Source organism: Dryas octopetala, chromosome 6 (assembly GCF_963921425.1).
Source record: "Dryas octopetala chromosome 6, drDryOcto1.1, whole genome shotgun sequence".
NCBI classification, from domain to species: Eukaryota; Viridiplantae; Streptophyta; class Magnoliopsida; order Rosales; family Rosaceae; genus Dryas; species Dryas octopetala.
Window position 1 is genome coordinate 4,452,255 of NC_141371.1, and position 14,098 is coordinate 4,466,352.

General features: G+C 35.5%; 2 protein-coding genes across 3 annotated transcripts; both read left to right on the top strand.

Moving 5' to 3' along the window:
* Window positions 1-368: 368 nt before the first annotated feature.
* Window positions 369-4,160, top strand: LOC147281359 (solute carrier family 40 member 2-like). Its single transcript, XM_086246992.1, has 9 exons — window positions 369-769; window positions 1,235-1,385; window positions 1,479-1,675; window positions 1,876-2,358; window positions 2,659-2,830; window positions 2,935-3,075; window positions 3,182-3,292; window positions 3,783-3,981; window positions 4,017-4,160. Exons 1-8 carry the CDS (start codon window positions 633-635, stop codon window positions 3,939-3,941), a joined length of 1,551 nt encoding a protein of 516 aa, XP_086103118.1. The 5' UTR covers window positions 369-632; the 3' UTR covers window positions 3,942-3,981; window positions 4,017-4,160.
* Window positions 4,161-10,064: 5,904 nt separating this feature from the next.
* Window positions 10,065-13,954, top strand: LOC147281360 (RNI-like superfamily protein). 2 transcript variants are annotated; one of them, XM_086247209.1, is made up of 8 exons: window positions 10,065-10,937; window positions 11,108-11,233; window positions 11,639-11,746; window positions 11,892-12,237; window positions 12,313-12,442; window positions 12,874-13,168; window positions 13,264-13,515; window positions 13,785-13,954. In XM_086247209.1, exons 1-8 carry the CDS (start codon window positions 10,281-10,283, stop codon window positions 13,836-13,838), a joined length of 1,968 nt encoding a protein of 655 aa, XP_086103335.1. In that variant the 5' UTR covers window positions 10,065-10,280; the 3' UTR covers window positions 13,839-13,954. The 2 variants fall into 2 exon arrangements, with proteins under 2 accessions (XP_086103335.1, XP_086103334.1); XM_086247208.1 differs by having other exon boundaries at window positions 10,066-10,937; window positions 11,844-12,237.
* Window positions 13,955-14,098: the final 144 nt, after the last annotated feature.

A 14,098-nucleotide genomic window follows, 5' to 3' on the forward strand; every position in this document is an offset into this window, starting at 1 on the left:
TAGGTAAATTGAAAATCATTTACCTATCAAGATTAAATGGTTAACAAAATACTCTTTGAAGGTAAATAATTTTTTATTTACCTAATTTTTTGCAAGGATAATCCTTTAATGAAAACCTAAAAAATAGACGATTCAAATCGTTAAAATTCTATATAAAAAATGGTCCCATTAAAAATTTGTGTCAAAATATAGTGCCATGAATCCTTTTCAAATGAACTTAGGGTTTGGATTTTTCATTAACTGTTGGAAGAGTAGGGGAAGTTGTAGAGGAAAAGAGGTGGGTAGCAGCACGTGGCCTAGATTAAGTTTAGCTAGGGGCCTAGGTCTATCTCTCTGAGCCGCACAGGATACCCACCCAATTTTCTATTCATTCTGAATAGATCAAAAACGAGCAAAGATTCTTGTCAATATCTTTGTTGTATTAGTAATTACTGCACTACTGTTCAGTCTAATTTGCACCACGTAACAACAACACTACTCACTCTTATGCACGTATGCCATGTTCTAGATGATGCTGATGTGTTGATGCACCTACATATATCATCATCATCATCATGTTCATGCATCACCACCATCATTGAGATCATCTGACATCTGCATGATCATCACCATCACAATAAGGAAGCTGAGAAATGAATCAGGACGAGAGAGAGCCCCTTGTGGTTGTAGCCCAAGTGGAAGAACAGCCTTCTAACCCTCAACATGATTCTCTTCCTTCCCTTATCAGATATTTATACGTAGGCCACTTTTTGGCCAGATGGGATGCCAGGTTTACTTTTCTTATCTCTCACTACTCATTATTTTAATGTTGTCATGTATTCTTGTTGATGGGTTTTTTTTCCCAACTATAATTTGGACTTTCTTCATGATACTAAAGTATTTGTGTTTCAGTGCTTTTGTACAGTTTTGTTTAGATTCATTCCAAGGCAATTTGCTGCTGAAAGCTTTATTAAAATCAAGCAACTACTAGTAAATCGGTAAATTAAATTGCTGAAACTAAGTTGAGGATTTTGAACATGTTCATGCTCTCCATGGAAATGTTTGGACCTCTTGTGTGTGTGAAAGAATGTGTACCCTCCATGTCACATTGACTTTGATCACTCTGATTGTTGGGATCAATTTCACATGTACTTTGGTACAAGGATGACAGAAAGAGACTACTTGTTTTTGATATTCTATATCGTTTGGATCAAATTACTTTCTAATATTGAATTTTTCCCTTAAATTTTTGCAGAATGTGGGAATTCTCTGTTGGTTTATACATGATAAGCATTTGGCCAGACTCTCTACTCTTTGCTGCTATATATGGTGCGATGGAATCAGCCTCTACTGCACTTTTCGGACCCTTAGTTGGACACTGGGTAGACAGATTTCCATATGTAAAGGTAGGCCTATGAAAGCTCAGAAGAAAAGAGAGATATAGAGAAAAAAAAAAAAAATTGTTACATAATGTTTACATCTTACAACTTTATGGACAGGTTCTCCGACTTTGGTTGGTAACACAGAATCTCTCTTTTATGATTGCTGGAGGCACTGTGATGGCATTACTGGTCTACTCAGATTTAAAGCTCACAAATTTTAATGCTTTCATATCATTGGTAATATTAACCAACATCTCAGGAGCTGTTGGAGTCCTTTCCACTCTTGCTGGTACCATCTTAATCGAAAGAGACTGGTAATTTGCTCACAGATTTTATGAGAATGTAATTGGAAAGTTTTGTATCTCTAAAAGCTTAGTTATACAGCTTGTCCTTTTGTAGTTTAAACTTATCTTATTCTCCAATTTCTTCTTGAACCCAATTTAAAATAACTCAGGGTGTTGTGATCTTTCAAATTTATTAAATATGTATCAATTTTCAAACACTCTACCTGCAGGGTGGTGGTGATATCAGAAGAGCATTCTCCAGAAGTACTGACAAAGATGAATTCGACCATCAGGCGTATTGATCTCTTCTGCAAGCTATGTGCTCCTGTGCTAACTGGCTTCATTATCAGCTTTGCATCACTAAAAGCTTCTGCTTTAACCTTAGCACTCTGGAACACCACATCTGTTTGGCTGGAATATTGGCTTTTCACTTCTGTGTATAATGGGATTCCGGCTTTAGGCGAAAGCAGCCAGAGGAAGATGTCAAGACCTTCACAGAGTGATCAGGAAGGGAGCTCATCTAACAAGGAGAGAAGCTCCTTGCTTTCTCAGGAAAAAGATGATGCAGAATTGGCTGATGAGGAAAGCTGGATAAAGAGAATATTTGAAATGGTCTCAAGAATCCCTTATGTTGGTGCATGGAGAGTGTATCTGAAGCAAGATGTGGTACTTCCTGGAGTAGCTCTGGCTTTATTATATTTCACTGTCCTCAGGTGATTACTACTTTCTCATTATTCTTCCTTCAACTAATCTTCAAAATACTGAAAATTTTACCATACGAACATTATATGACATACAAACGCATTTTTAACCCTTGTATCTTGACGGGTTCACATTTCCACAATTAGGGTAAACGGTATCCATCATCAGATGTGTTTTTATGCCATACCGACATTGTACCATGGACAAATTGTCAAAATACCCCTTAATTTATATGCAACTTCCCCTAGCACTTACTTTTTTCTGTTCTTGTGGCTCTGGCTGTAAGGTTCTTACCAAATCTGTTGTTCCAGCTTTGGAACATTGATGACAGCTACTTTGGAATGGGAATGTATACCTGCATACACCATTGGGATAGCACGTGGAATAAGTGCTGCAATTGGAATTGCTGCAACAATTGTGTACCCAATCTTGCAGTCTCAGATTTTAACACTAAGAACAGGACTCTGGTCTATCTGGTCTCAGGTAAAATTGAAAACAGTACATTAGAACAACAAATCCTTCTCTTCAACTTCAAGTGCAATTTTCAAATGGTCATATTTCTGGTGTTTATGTGGTATTCAATGCAGTGGACCTTCCTCCTATTATGCGTTGCTTCAATATGGGTGCATAATAATAGCCTTTTATCAGCATATATGCTGATGGCAGGAGTGGCTACTTCTCGGCTTGGGTTGTGGATGTTTGACTTAGCAGTAATCCAACAAATGCAGGTAATTAAGCACAACAAGATTTTCCCAATCTTATAATATATATAGATATATAATATTCTGGGATGTGTTTGATTGGTGATAATAATCCAAACCTCACTTTGGACAGGATCAAGTTCCTGAATCGGATCGTTGTGTAGTGGGAGGTGTTCAAAACTCCCTTCAATCCAGTATGGATTTGATGGGTTATGTCATGGGAATAATCATATCTAATCCACAGGTAATAACGTTTAACTTTCACCTTTCTGGTCCACCAAATATTAGGATATAATATGCTGCATCAGTCAAGCTATAGGCCAAGAGGCAAGAGCCTAAAGACACACAACTTTTGTCATTTTCTTCAAATTTGAACTGGTTCCATTTTTGTTTTGCACGTAAAGACTCAAATAGTCCAGTTCATGTGTCAGTGTCTCCATGTTCAACCCTCTAATCCATGGTTTGAATCCATGATCCCTTGGCAAGTCTCTGCACATTCTCATCATCTAGAATTTGACATGCACCACATCATGAGCATATTCATGTGACATTCATTACATGGTTTGTTTGTATGTGACATACAAACACATTTTTAACTCTTAGATTTTGACGGTGTCAGTTTGCCAATATTACGATATTAGATCTTTTCACCTTCAAATCTGTTTAAACTGTACCATTGATGAACTCTATATATTAACCCATTTCTGTGTTTGCATTATTATTGTTGTGTTCAGGATTTCTGGAAGTTGATTCTGGTGTCCTTTGGTGTGGTAACATTGGCTGCATTACTCTATACATTACATCTTTACCGCATCCGGAAGCACCTCCTTCACTTTGAGAAATTACCTCCGTGGCTTAAATGCTTTACAATATCACAATCTGAAAATGCATAGTAATTGGAATTGGCCTCCATTTCGTTCTTTGCACTATTGTTCATATCATATTTAACTTCTAAAGTTGGGCCTCCATCATGCTGCCATGTTTCATATGTACATTAAATTAATTAAACGTTTTCTCATAATGAGATGTGACCCAAATGTTATGGACAATATTATTAACCTTATAATTTCAAACAATATAAAATTAGCTTATATGCATGCAAATTTTTAGCATTGTATTATTATATATATAGGCGTTATTAATTTGCCCCCCAAACTTTTAAATTAGCATCATTGAAAAAGTCTAAGACCTTGTTTATTGAAATTAGATATATAGAGAGCAAATTAATACAATTCCAATAGTTGGAGGAGTATTTTGACTGCTTTTTCAACAAGAAACCAAGCATTTGGAAAGAATTAGAAAAACAATAGTTGGGCAAAGAGATTATGATCACCTTACATACTCTAACTCAATCTTCGTCACACAATTAATTACTTTAATGTCCTGCTTAATTACAAACTCACGCTACTAGGCTCTATCTTGGTTACTCTTTGGAGCTTGGTCTGCATATTTGGGATAGACCCCCTTGTTTTGAGAAAGATCTCACATCGAAAATTTGAGGCATTGCATAGTAACTTATAAGAGTTTTAGTTACTTTTCTCATTGCCAATTGGTTTTGGAATGGATGCTTGGATTTCTTTATGATATTAAAGCAGACTATCCACGTGTTGTGCCAAACGGCCACACATACTCCCTCGTCACCAAATATGAATTGTCTACGAGTTAGGCTTGAGTGATGTCGGACATGTTGTGAGAAAGATCTCACATAAAAAATGTGAGGTTTTGCATAATGGCTAATAAGGGTTTGTGCTACTCCTCTCATTACCAATTAATTTTGGAGATTAATGCCATTTTGCTCCCCAAACTATTACACATGTATCAGTTTGCTCCCCAGACTTCTAATTTGAAAAATTAAGGACCCTGACTTTTTCAATTTTGTTAATTAAGGTTATTTCGTCAATTTATACATTTTTTATCTAAAATGTCGAGATGATCGACCAGAATTTAGCGAGAAACAAAAGAGAAAAAATGATGCATTAGGAAAAAATAATAATAAGATCTAAATGGAAGGGACCATTTTGCCCTCAAAAATTTGGATAAAAAATGTGTAAATTGACGGAAGAACCTCAATTGGCAAAATTGAAAAAGTTAGAGTCCTTAATTTTTCAAATTAGAAGTCTGGGAAGCAAACTAATACAAGCGTAATAGTTTGGGGAGTAAAATGGTATTAATCCCTTAGTTTTGGGATACACTGCCTAAATTCTTTCACTCCTCAGACTTGCATGCTTCTGTTGTTTGAGGATTATGTTGAATTGTGTAGGGGTAGGAATGTAGGATGATAGCTAGTCAGTGTTTTGTTGTTTTTGGGCCTTTGCCCCCGAGTCTACCAAAAAAAAAAAAGTGGCATACTAGCCCAACCTCTAAAGTTAGCTGTCTATTTGTTGGGCCAAAAGTCCATTATTTTTTGGTTTTGAAAGTGTAGTAGGAATAGTCAGCATAGTTTTGCAACAGATGGTTTTGGTCAAAACTTGGAAACAAATGTCTCATTGTCTCCCACCGTACAATGACTTTTCGCAAGAGTCAAGGGGAGAAGGGGTGCCACAAATTTCCCAAGACTTAAAACAGAGAAGGGGGTTGTTCAAAACTTCAAATGCCTATTCCTATTCCTATTCCTACTGGCAAACGCAAAAGCTTATGTAATAGACTGCAAGTAGTTCAATAAACAGGAGAAGAAAACAGCACAGGAAATATGGAATATTGAATGAATGCATGTCGCTGTTAACAAATGATGATATAACTTTTTAGGGTAATTGTCTGCTGATCATCCAGTGATAACAAATTAAAGGGGGTAATTTTTGTTTGAGGCTGCTGCTGCTGGCATGACTCATGAGGCATCAGCCTTGAGGCTTCAACATAAACAATAAATGAATAATATACGGTACATTGCTTGACTTAATTCATGTAATTAAAAACGGTAAAACCCCCGAGAGCGGTCTTTAATATATATTAAAGAATTACGGATAAATTTAGAGTTTAGATGATGTAAATTTAATGTTTATATTAACATTATTTATAGTGGCATATAATAGTTTTTCTGACGGAAATCTTAACCAGAGTGCTATTTTATAGGTTTTCGTTAATTATGGTATGAATCTGAAACATTTTTTATTTGTTTGCGGGTCAATCTAAAATACTCTATAGTTCGTAGGTATATTTTATAATTAAGCCTTAATTAATTGATGAAAAAGATGTGCAAACAAGAAAAACAAAACTTTCCCAGATATGCAATCACATAGTTAATGTTTTTGAGTTATAACTTATAAAGTTATAATATTGCGTACAAGTACTCACCAAGTCCTCACCTCACCCATTCCTGGCTATCAAGTTAATTTGTTTCGTATAATTAATTATTGGTTTCCAGAACTGTACGTTTGTGTGTTCCAGTTGTTTTCAATTTTCCATGCATGTTTTCTTCAACCATTCGGTGATTCAAAACTAATTTTTAATTTTTTAGACATAATCTACTTCTCCTCCCTCCTGGTGTGGGTGCATACGTACTGCATAGTCAGAGCAATTTGGACAGCTACTGGAACTATCTATCTATGCATTCTTTTATGAATTTACAGCTCTTTTATCTTCGCACTTTATATCAATATGTACTTATTCTTCACTTTCCTCACCTTTAATCACTTTTTTATCTACGCACTTTATATTTATTCCTCACATTTAATCTCACATACATTCACCACCCTTTTACCCACACACACTATATATATATATCAATACTATCCTTGACTCCTTGTCCACTGATAACTCTATTACAAATTTCAACAGAAAAAAAAACCTGTATTACAATAATTTAGAACATTTTTATCATACAAACATAAATGTCATATAAACACACTTTCAATTCTTAAATTTTAAGAGATTTAATTTTTTACCAATAAAAATGATAAATCTTTTTACTATTAAATTTATTTATATGTCACACAGTATTTAAATAATTAAAAACCCTTTAATTTAGATTGATTGTGACTCTGACTCGATATGAGATGGACAGAGAGGAGGAAAAGGTACCTGCTGCCGTACTACGATTTTTATTAATTCTAAAAGATAAAGAAAGTGGGTTTGGTTGCATGTCTAATTCTCTATTATCATATAGTAGCGATCCAGAGTAGTGACTTGGTCATATTCATATGGTAACGTACAAAATGACTATTCAAATCTGCAGAAGCTTGGACTTTTAGATATTCAATGTAAGAATAGAAGGAACATCGAACATTTCACCACCAAAATCAACTTTAAAACATAATTAAACTTACCAATGTAAGCACTAAACATTCACCAGTGATTACTTAGTGCCAAGTACCCATTGGCCCTCTTAAAGAGATATTATCATTAGTATTATTATTTTAATTCAATATGAGCATAGCCATCTGTTAGGAAAGAGACCCGTACCTAAATTAATTAATGACAACTCGTAGCTATTGTATGCTAATATGCTATGCAATATGCACAGACGGCACAGTGATAAATTTATTTGGGTGGGTGCGAATGATCCAAAATGATTATAAAATTATTAAGCATTTTAATTAGTCAATATTAAATCATTTCATGTACCAAAAGTGTACCTCACCACCCCGGCTCCTGCCACATGGTTATCACCGGGTTCTCAAATCCGAGTAATTTTTCGGTGTCATTATGAATTCATAAATTTAATTTAGAGGGGGCAAATTCTAATAATAATAATAATAATTAATCAAGACAGTAATTTGATCAAATACAACCATTAAACTATTTAAGCAACTGCAGTTCTTGGAGTGGCTTAGCTGTGAGAATTATAGAATTATTCCCACACCAAGTATGATTCCCTCTTTCCCTAATAAAAAAAAAAAAAGAAAAACTGTTTAAGCAAATGTAATTATATCCCATTTAAGTCTTATGCATGCCATCATAAATACTATGATGTACTCTTTACGATCAGCCATAACATCAATGTTTTACCCTTTAGAATTCGGTTCATGAGAATGAAGAAAAATATGCAAGAAGGGGGAAAAATTATATTTATAATTATATTATTATAAGTAATTAATTAAGAAAAATATAATATTAGCGAGTGCAACTGATCACACTGACTCTCATTTGGAGCCATGTGAACTTGTGAAGTTACTAATTCATTTACATTTTTTTATTAATCAACAAATGTTTTGTACGAGATTTGAACCAAAACATCCTCTTATAAAAAAAAAAAAAACTAAATGCCATTGGACTAAATAATTATTGACATTAATACACTTATGTTATAATACATAATTATTTATTAATACTACAATCTTAGATCAAATAATTAAATTTGTAATCCAACTTAAATGGAATTAGATACAAATTTACTAAAACTTAACTATTTTAAATTCATACAAACATCGAACAAAACTAGGCATTTATAATTTTGAAATAGCTTTCAAAAACTTCACTTTCACTATATAAATGATTTGATCCTTCATTTATTCTTTGGCCAGCTCAAACATAGCAAAATTAACTCAACTCTAACCAGATGGATAGGTTCGCCTGATTCATCCTCCACCAAGATTTGATTTAAAGCATTAATATTCTATATTATTTATTTATTCCTGTACTACCACTGCCCCTTATCTTTGCTTTCTTTAAATCCTTCCTTTAGATCATATTATATAATATTTTCACGTGGCATATCAGAATAAATAAATTAATTCTCCAAGTAAATCATAAAATAAAAGAATGTAGGCATGTAGCTAACGAAAAATTATTGTATATGATCATAATATTACGTGACAGACATAATAATTTGGTACTATCAATTTACTCAAATTATAACAAGTGTATAATAATTAATTTCTAAAATCTTAAAATTTATGAAAAATCTTAAAATTTAAGAAAACTCCCTTAAGATTGTCCGCGTGTTATAATTTTAGTGAATTCGTAATACTACATTATTATGTCAAGTGTTATAAGAATAGATATAATAATTTTTCGTAGTTAACAGCCTAACGTCGTTGATTCTGCTAATCGTAATATCTGAGAAAAGTGGGGGCAGTTTTATGATTGCATAGGGCCATAGGCACATCACAATATCACATGCTCACATAGACCCTGTATGAGTCACAACCTTCCTGACCAATCGCTTTCCCTGAATTTGACTTGTCCGGTCTTTTATTTGTTTTCTCTCTCCAACCGTTCTTATCTGAGTAAGGCTGGTACTACGTAATGTCTTCTATATAAGTACGGCAATATCTACTCCAATATCTTATTTCCATTTGCGTATTTTTCTTTTGCTTTATCATTTTTATTTTTAATTAATTTCAATTTGTTTTGTCAGCTTGTTCGTACTCTCCGCACTTGAATCTGTCCTTCCTCACATAGGTCCTCCACCAAATGAGCTGCTGGCTCCATGTTTTGAGATAAGAAAACGACTTTTTTAATACCCGAACTGCCCCCGCCAACCTTCCCGAATTACCACCTGTCCTTACCGTCCTTCAAGGTACGGAGTCTCCTTTTCCATCTTAAAAGACCAACCTACCCCCCATATTTTCTATATTATTAATATACAATTTCTTTGTTTCTTTTCTAAAAGACCAACCTACCCCTATCTTTAAAGAGAAAAACACATCATTACAAGTCATTCAAGTGGATTAAATCTAGAAACATATACACTCAACCGGTGTTTATATTAAATGCCATTTGATTAGTGATTATCTTAGTTTTTTTTTTGTAAAACATAAGGTAATATTTGCTTATTAAAAATCTGACATGTTAATATGTTATAAAGAAAAGTATCACTAAATAAATAATTAATTGATTATTACATTTTATAAACCACATATTTGCACAAGACTGTTTAACGAATAGTCACAATTCTAAGAATATAGTCACTAAGGCAAGAGAAATTGTTTTTTTTTTCTTTTAGTAAGAAAATACAATATTTTGCTCATTTCACTATAATATTGAGGATACTTGAGGAAATTGAGGGTAAAATTGTTCTTTCCCAAAGGAAACAAACAACTATGAAAAGGCCATAAGGGCATTCTAGTAATTCGGGTTCTGCTTCATCTTCACTCCCTCCTCAGCTAACCCAACCTACCCAAACCGAAAACCAATCCTTTCTGCACTCCACAACCGGTTGGTTCAAAGCCTCCACAACCCATTATTCTCCATCTTCACCTATAAAAAACTCAACCTCTTCAACTCTCATTTTTCTCATCCAAATCCCAAGAATTCTCACACACCTTCAAACCTTTCTCTGACCTCCAAAAACCATGAAGAGGCAAAAAGCCATTTTCAACAACACCATGAACAACAACAACAACCTCTTTCATTTTCTTTCTGAAGAAATCGTGTTCATAATCATCGACTTTCTTAACCCAGACCCACTTGACAGAAAGGCTTTCTCTTTGGTCTGCAAGTCCTTCTACGCCACAGAAGCCAAGCACCGCAGGACGCTGAAGCCTCTGCGCTTGGAGCACCTCCCCACAATCCTCAGCCGATACCCACATGTGACCCACATCGATTTCACGCTCTGCCCTCGAGTCACAGACACTTCTCTCACCGCGATATCAAATGCGAGCAAGACCAACCTCCGCTCCATTGATCTTTCGCGGTCCAAGTACTTTTCGGGAACTGGGTTGCTGAGTTTGGCCGTGAATTGCAAGAATCTGGTGGAGATCGACTTGTCGAACGCGACCGAACTCAGAGACTCGGCCGCTGCGGCTTTGGCTGAGGCGAAGAACTTGGAGAGGCTCTGGTTGGGGAGATGTAAGCAGATTACGGATATGGGTGTTGGGTGTATAGCTGTTGGGTGTAGAAAGCTGAGGCTGATTAGCTTGAAATGGTGTGTTGATGTTGGTGACTTGGGGGTGGGATTGCTTGCTGTGAAGTGTAAAGACATCCGAAGTTTGGATCTCTCTTACTTGCAGGTAATTTCTTGTTATTTTTTTCATTTTGTTTTGCTTTGAGAACCACTCTGCTTCTGTATATGTTAATCTTTTCAATTTTAATTTTGTGTTTCAAATTTTTAAGTCTCATTGTGTGTCAATTTGATTGCATTTCAGTGGCTGCATATTGATGTGTTCTCCTTGATTTGCAGATCACAGACGAATGCTTACCATCAATTTTCAAGCTACAATATCTTGAAGATTTGGTTCTAGAAGGATGCTTTGGTATCAATGATGACAACCTTGTAGCCTTCAAACATGGGTGCAAGTCGCTAAGGGTATCTTTTTATGCTTTGCTGGTTCAATTTGATATGCCCTGTTGTCTTAGGCACTTTGTATTAATAACATCAAAATGGTATAATAGCTGCTTAATTTGCGATTCCCTGTTGTCTTATGCATCTTGTAATAACAGCATAATATTAGTATAATCAGATTTTGGTTATCATATTTGTTATTAAAAAGTTAAAACCTTTAACTTTTAATTGCCCTTCCACTCATCACAGAAATTACTTGATTGGGAAAAAATTAAATTTGATGCTAGTTGATATAGACAATTTTAGCCCCAAGCCTAGAAGAAAGGACCAACAGCCTTGAGATTTGTACTTCTTACTAGTTACTTGTTGAAAGTTCATTTCTGCTTCTATAAATTTTGACACATGCAACACTTGTATTACCATGGGCAGAAACTTGACATATCAAGGTGTCAGAACATTAGTCACCGTGGTTTGTCTTCCCTAGTAAGTGGTAGTGGAGAATTTCTAGAGCAACTCAATTTGTCATACGGCTCTCCTGTAAGTCTTGACTTTCTTTGTGTTTTCTTAAATATTTCTAGCGGAGGATTTCTAATGTAATTTTTTAGTAGTTATAGTGTAATTTCTTTGTGGTTAGGTGACTCTTGCTTTTGCCGATAGTTTGAAAAAGCTTCCAATGTTGCAGTCAATTAAATTAGATGGTTGCCTGATTACCTATGCTGGACTACAAGCCATCGGGAACTGGTGTGCATCATTGAGGGAGCTGAGCTTAAGCAAATGTGAAGGAGTGACTGATGAGGGCCTCTCCTCGCTCTTGACAAAGCACAAAGATCTTCGGAAGCTAGACATCACATGTTGCCGAAAGTTAACTTATGCTTCCATTGCCAACATTACAGATTCATGCACTGCACTCACTTCTCTTAGGATGGAGTCATGTACTCTGATTCCTAGAGAAGCTTTTGCCCTCATTAACCAGAGATGCCAAAATCTTGAGGAGCTTGACATAACAGACAATGAAATTGATGATGAAGGTTTTTCCCTCACTCGATCTCAGTGTAATTAAGCAATATTGTAGCTGGCATTCTCAAAGTGCCTTCTATGTGCAGGTCTGAAGTCCATCTCTAGATGTTCCAAACTCTCCAGCTTAAAACTAGGGATTTGCCTGAACATAACTGATGAGGGAGTTGCTCATGTTGGCATGTGTTGCTCGAACCTTGTAGAGCTCGATCTATACAGGTTTGTAAGTCATGATCCATGAATGGTTGTCTTAATAACTTTCCTTTTCCCTTTGAGATGCAAGGAAATGTGTAGTAGGTCAAGTAAAAGAAAAATGGAAATGGAGAAAAATATTGAATGCCTTTTCCCTTTGGTTGTCTAACAGGATTATAATCTTATAGAGAAAAATGTTGAATGCTTAGGACATCTTAGGTCTTGTTAGTTCTGAAGCATGCTTAGAAACATAGGAAATAGATATAACTCATATCTTTCAATATTATTATTCTTATAAGGCTGTCTTCAAAAGTCTTCCTAAATAGTGTATATAGGAAACAAATCCCAACTTCACTACAAACGCTTCTGGGTTTGTGCCTAAATATTTGTTTGTGTAAAAATTTATTCATAGGCTGATAGAAAAAAGGAATTAATTCGAATGTGGTTATTTTGTTTAGGTGCACAGGAATTTCAGATTCGGGCATTTTGGCTATTGCTCGTGGTTGTCCTGGACTTGAGATGATTAATATAGCCTACTGTAAAGAGATAACTGATAGTTCGTTAATCTCATTATCAAAATGCTCAAGTTTGAACACAGTTGAAAGTCGAGGATGTCCTCTTATCACATCTTTGGGTCTAGCAGCAATTGCTGTGGGATGCAAGCAACTGGCAAAGCTGGACATAAAGAAGTGTTCCTGTATTGATGATACTGGGATGATCCCACTCGCTCACTTTTCTCAGAACCTAAGACAGGTACTCTTTCTCGTTTCTGGCTTTCCTGGGAGCCTAACAGTTGGATAGGAACAATTTTATTTGACCAGTCCTTCATTCTTGTTTCTCTTTTGCAGATCAATTTGTCATATAGCTCTGTTACAGATGTGGGGCTGTTATCCCTAGCCAGCATCAGCTGCCTACAGAGCTTAACTATCTTGCACTTGAAGGGCTTGACCGCTAACGGACTTGCAGCTGCCTTATTGGCATGTGGGGGGCTAACAAAAGTAAAGCTCCAAGCAACCTTCAAGTCATTGTTACCCCAAGCTCTTTTTGAACATTTAGAAGCGCGCGGTTGTGTTTTTCAGTGGAGAGATAAATTTTTCAGGGTAAGTCTGCTTCCAACCATCTTGGAAGTAACTGCAACAATTTTATATTCATCAAAATGCAATAATTTCTAAAACTTGCATGTCCGATTGCGCTCTATCTAAGGTTTGGATAACCAAAAAGCTGTACCATCATGTGAAACAAACAAAATGCATGCTAGCATGTTGAGTCAGAATCTTTAAGTTCAAGTTCTATGTAGACTGCAAAACTAAAATTGTTGTTTGTTAGAATGCTTAACTATCATATTGACAATGGTTTGTATGATTAACAGGCCGAACTGGACCCACAGTGTTGGAAATTACAGTTAGAAGATATCATGCAATGAGCCTTTCAACTCGACATTGTGAAGGAGAAGTCCTTGGCTTACTGGTTGTGAATTGTGATGGCATATTGCGAACACTGTTAATGATAAAACGAAGAAGGCGAAGTCCTTTTGCAGCTTTTTGAAACCTTGAAACCGGGGCTTTGATATGTAATCTCTAGCATCAGAATCTTAAAACATGTGTAAAAGGGTTTTGTGAATGGAGATGCTTTGGAAGTTAAAGCTGTGTTCATTTACTTGCTTCAACTCATCACTTTCAATTT

Bases quoted from the DNA above. Each gene is read 5' to 3' on its own strand.
- LOC147281359 (XM_086246992.1), top strand. From the start codon at position 633: ATGAATCAGGACGAGAGAGAGCCCCTTGTGGTTGTAGCCCAAGTGGAA. The intron at 2,359-2,658 runs GTGATTACTACT...CTGTTGTTCCAG, and splicing joins TTATATTTCACTGTCCTCAG to CTTTGGAACATTGATGACAG. The intron at 3,293-3,782 runs GTAATAACGTTT...TGTTGTGTTCAG, and splicing joins TAATCATATCTAATCCACAG to GATTTCTGGAAGTTGATTCT.
- LOC147281360 (XM_086247208.1), top strand. From the start codon at position 10,281: ATGAAGAGGCAAAAAGCCATTTTCAACAACACCATGAACAACAACAAC. The intron at 10,938-11,107 runs GTAATTTCTTGT...CTTGATTTGCAG, and splicing joins TGGATCTCTCTTACTTGCAG to ATCACAGACGAATGCTTACC. The intron at 13,169-13,263 runs GTACTCTTTCTC...TCTCTTTTGCAG, and splicing joins TTTCTCAGAACCTAAGACAG to ATCAATTTGTCATATAGCTC.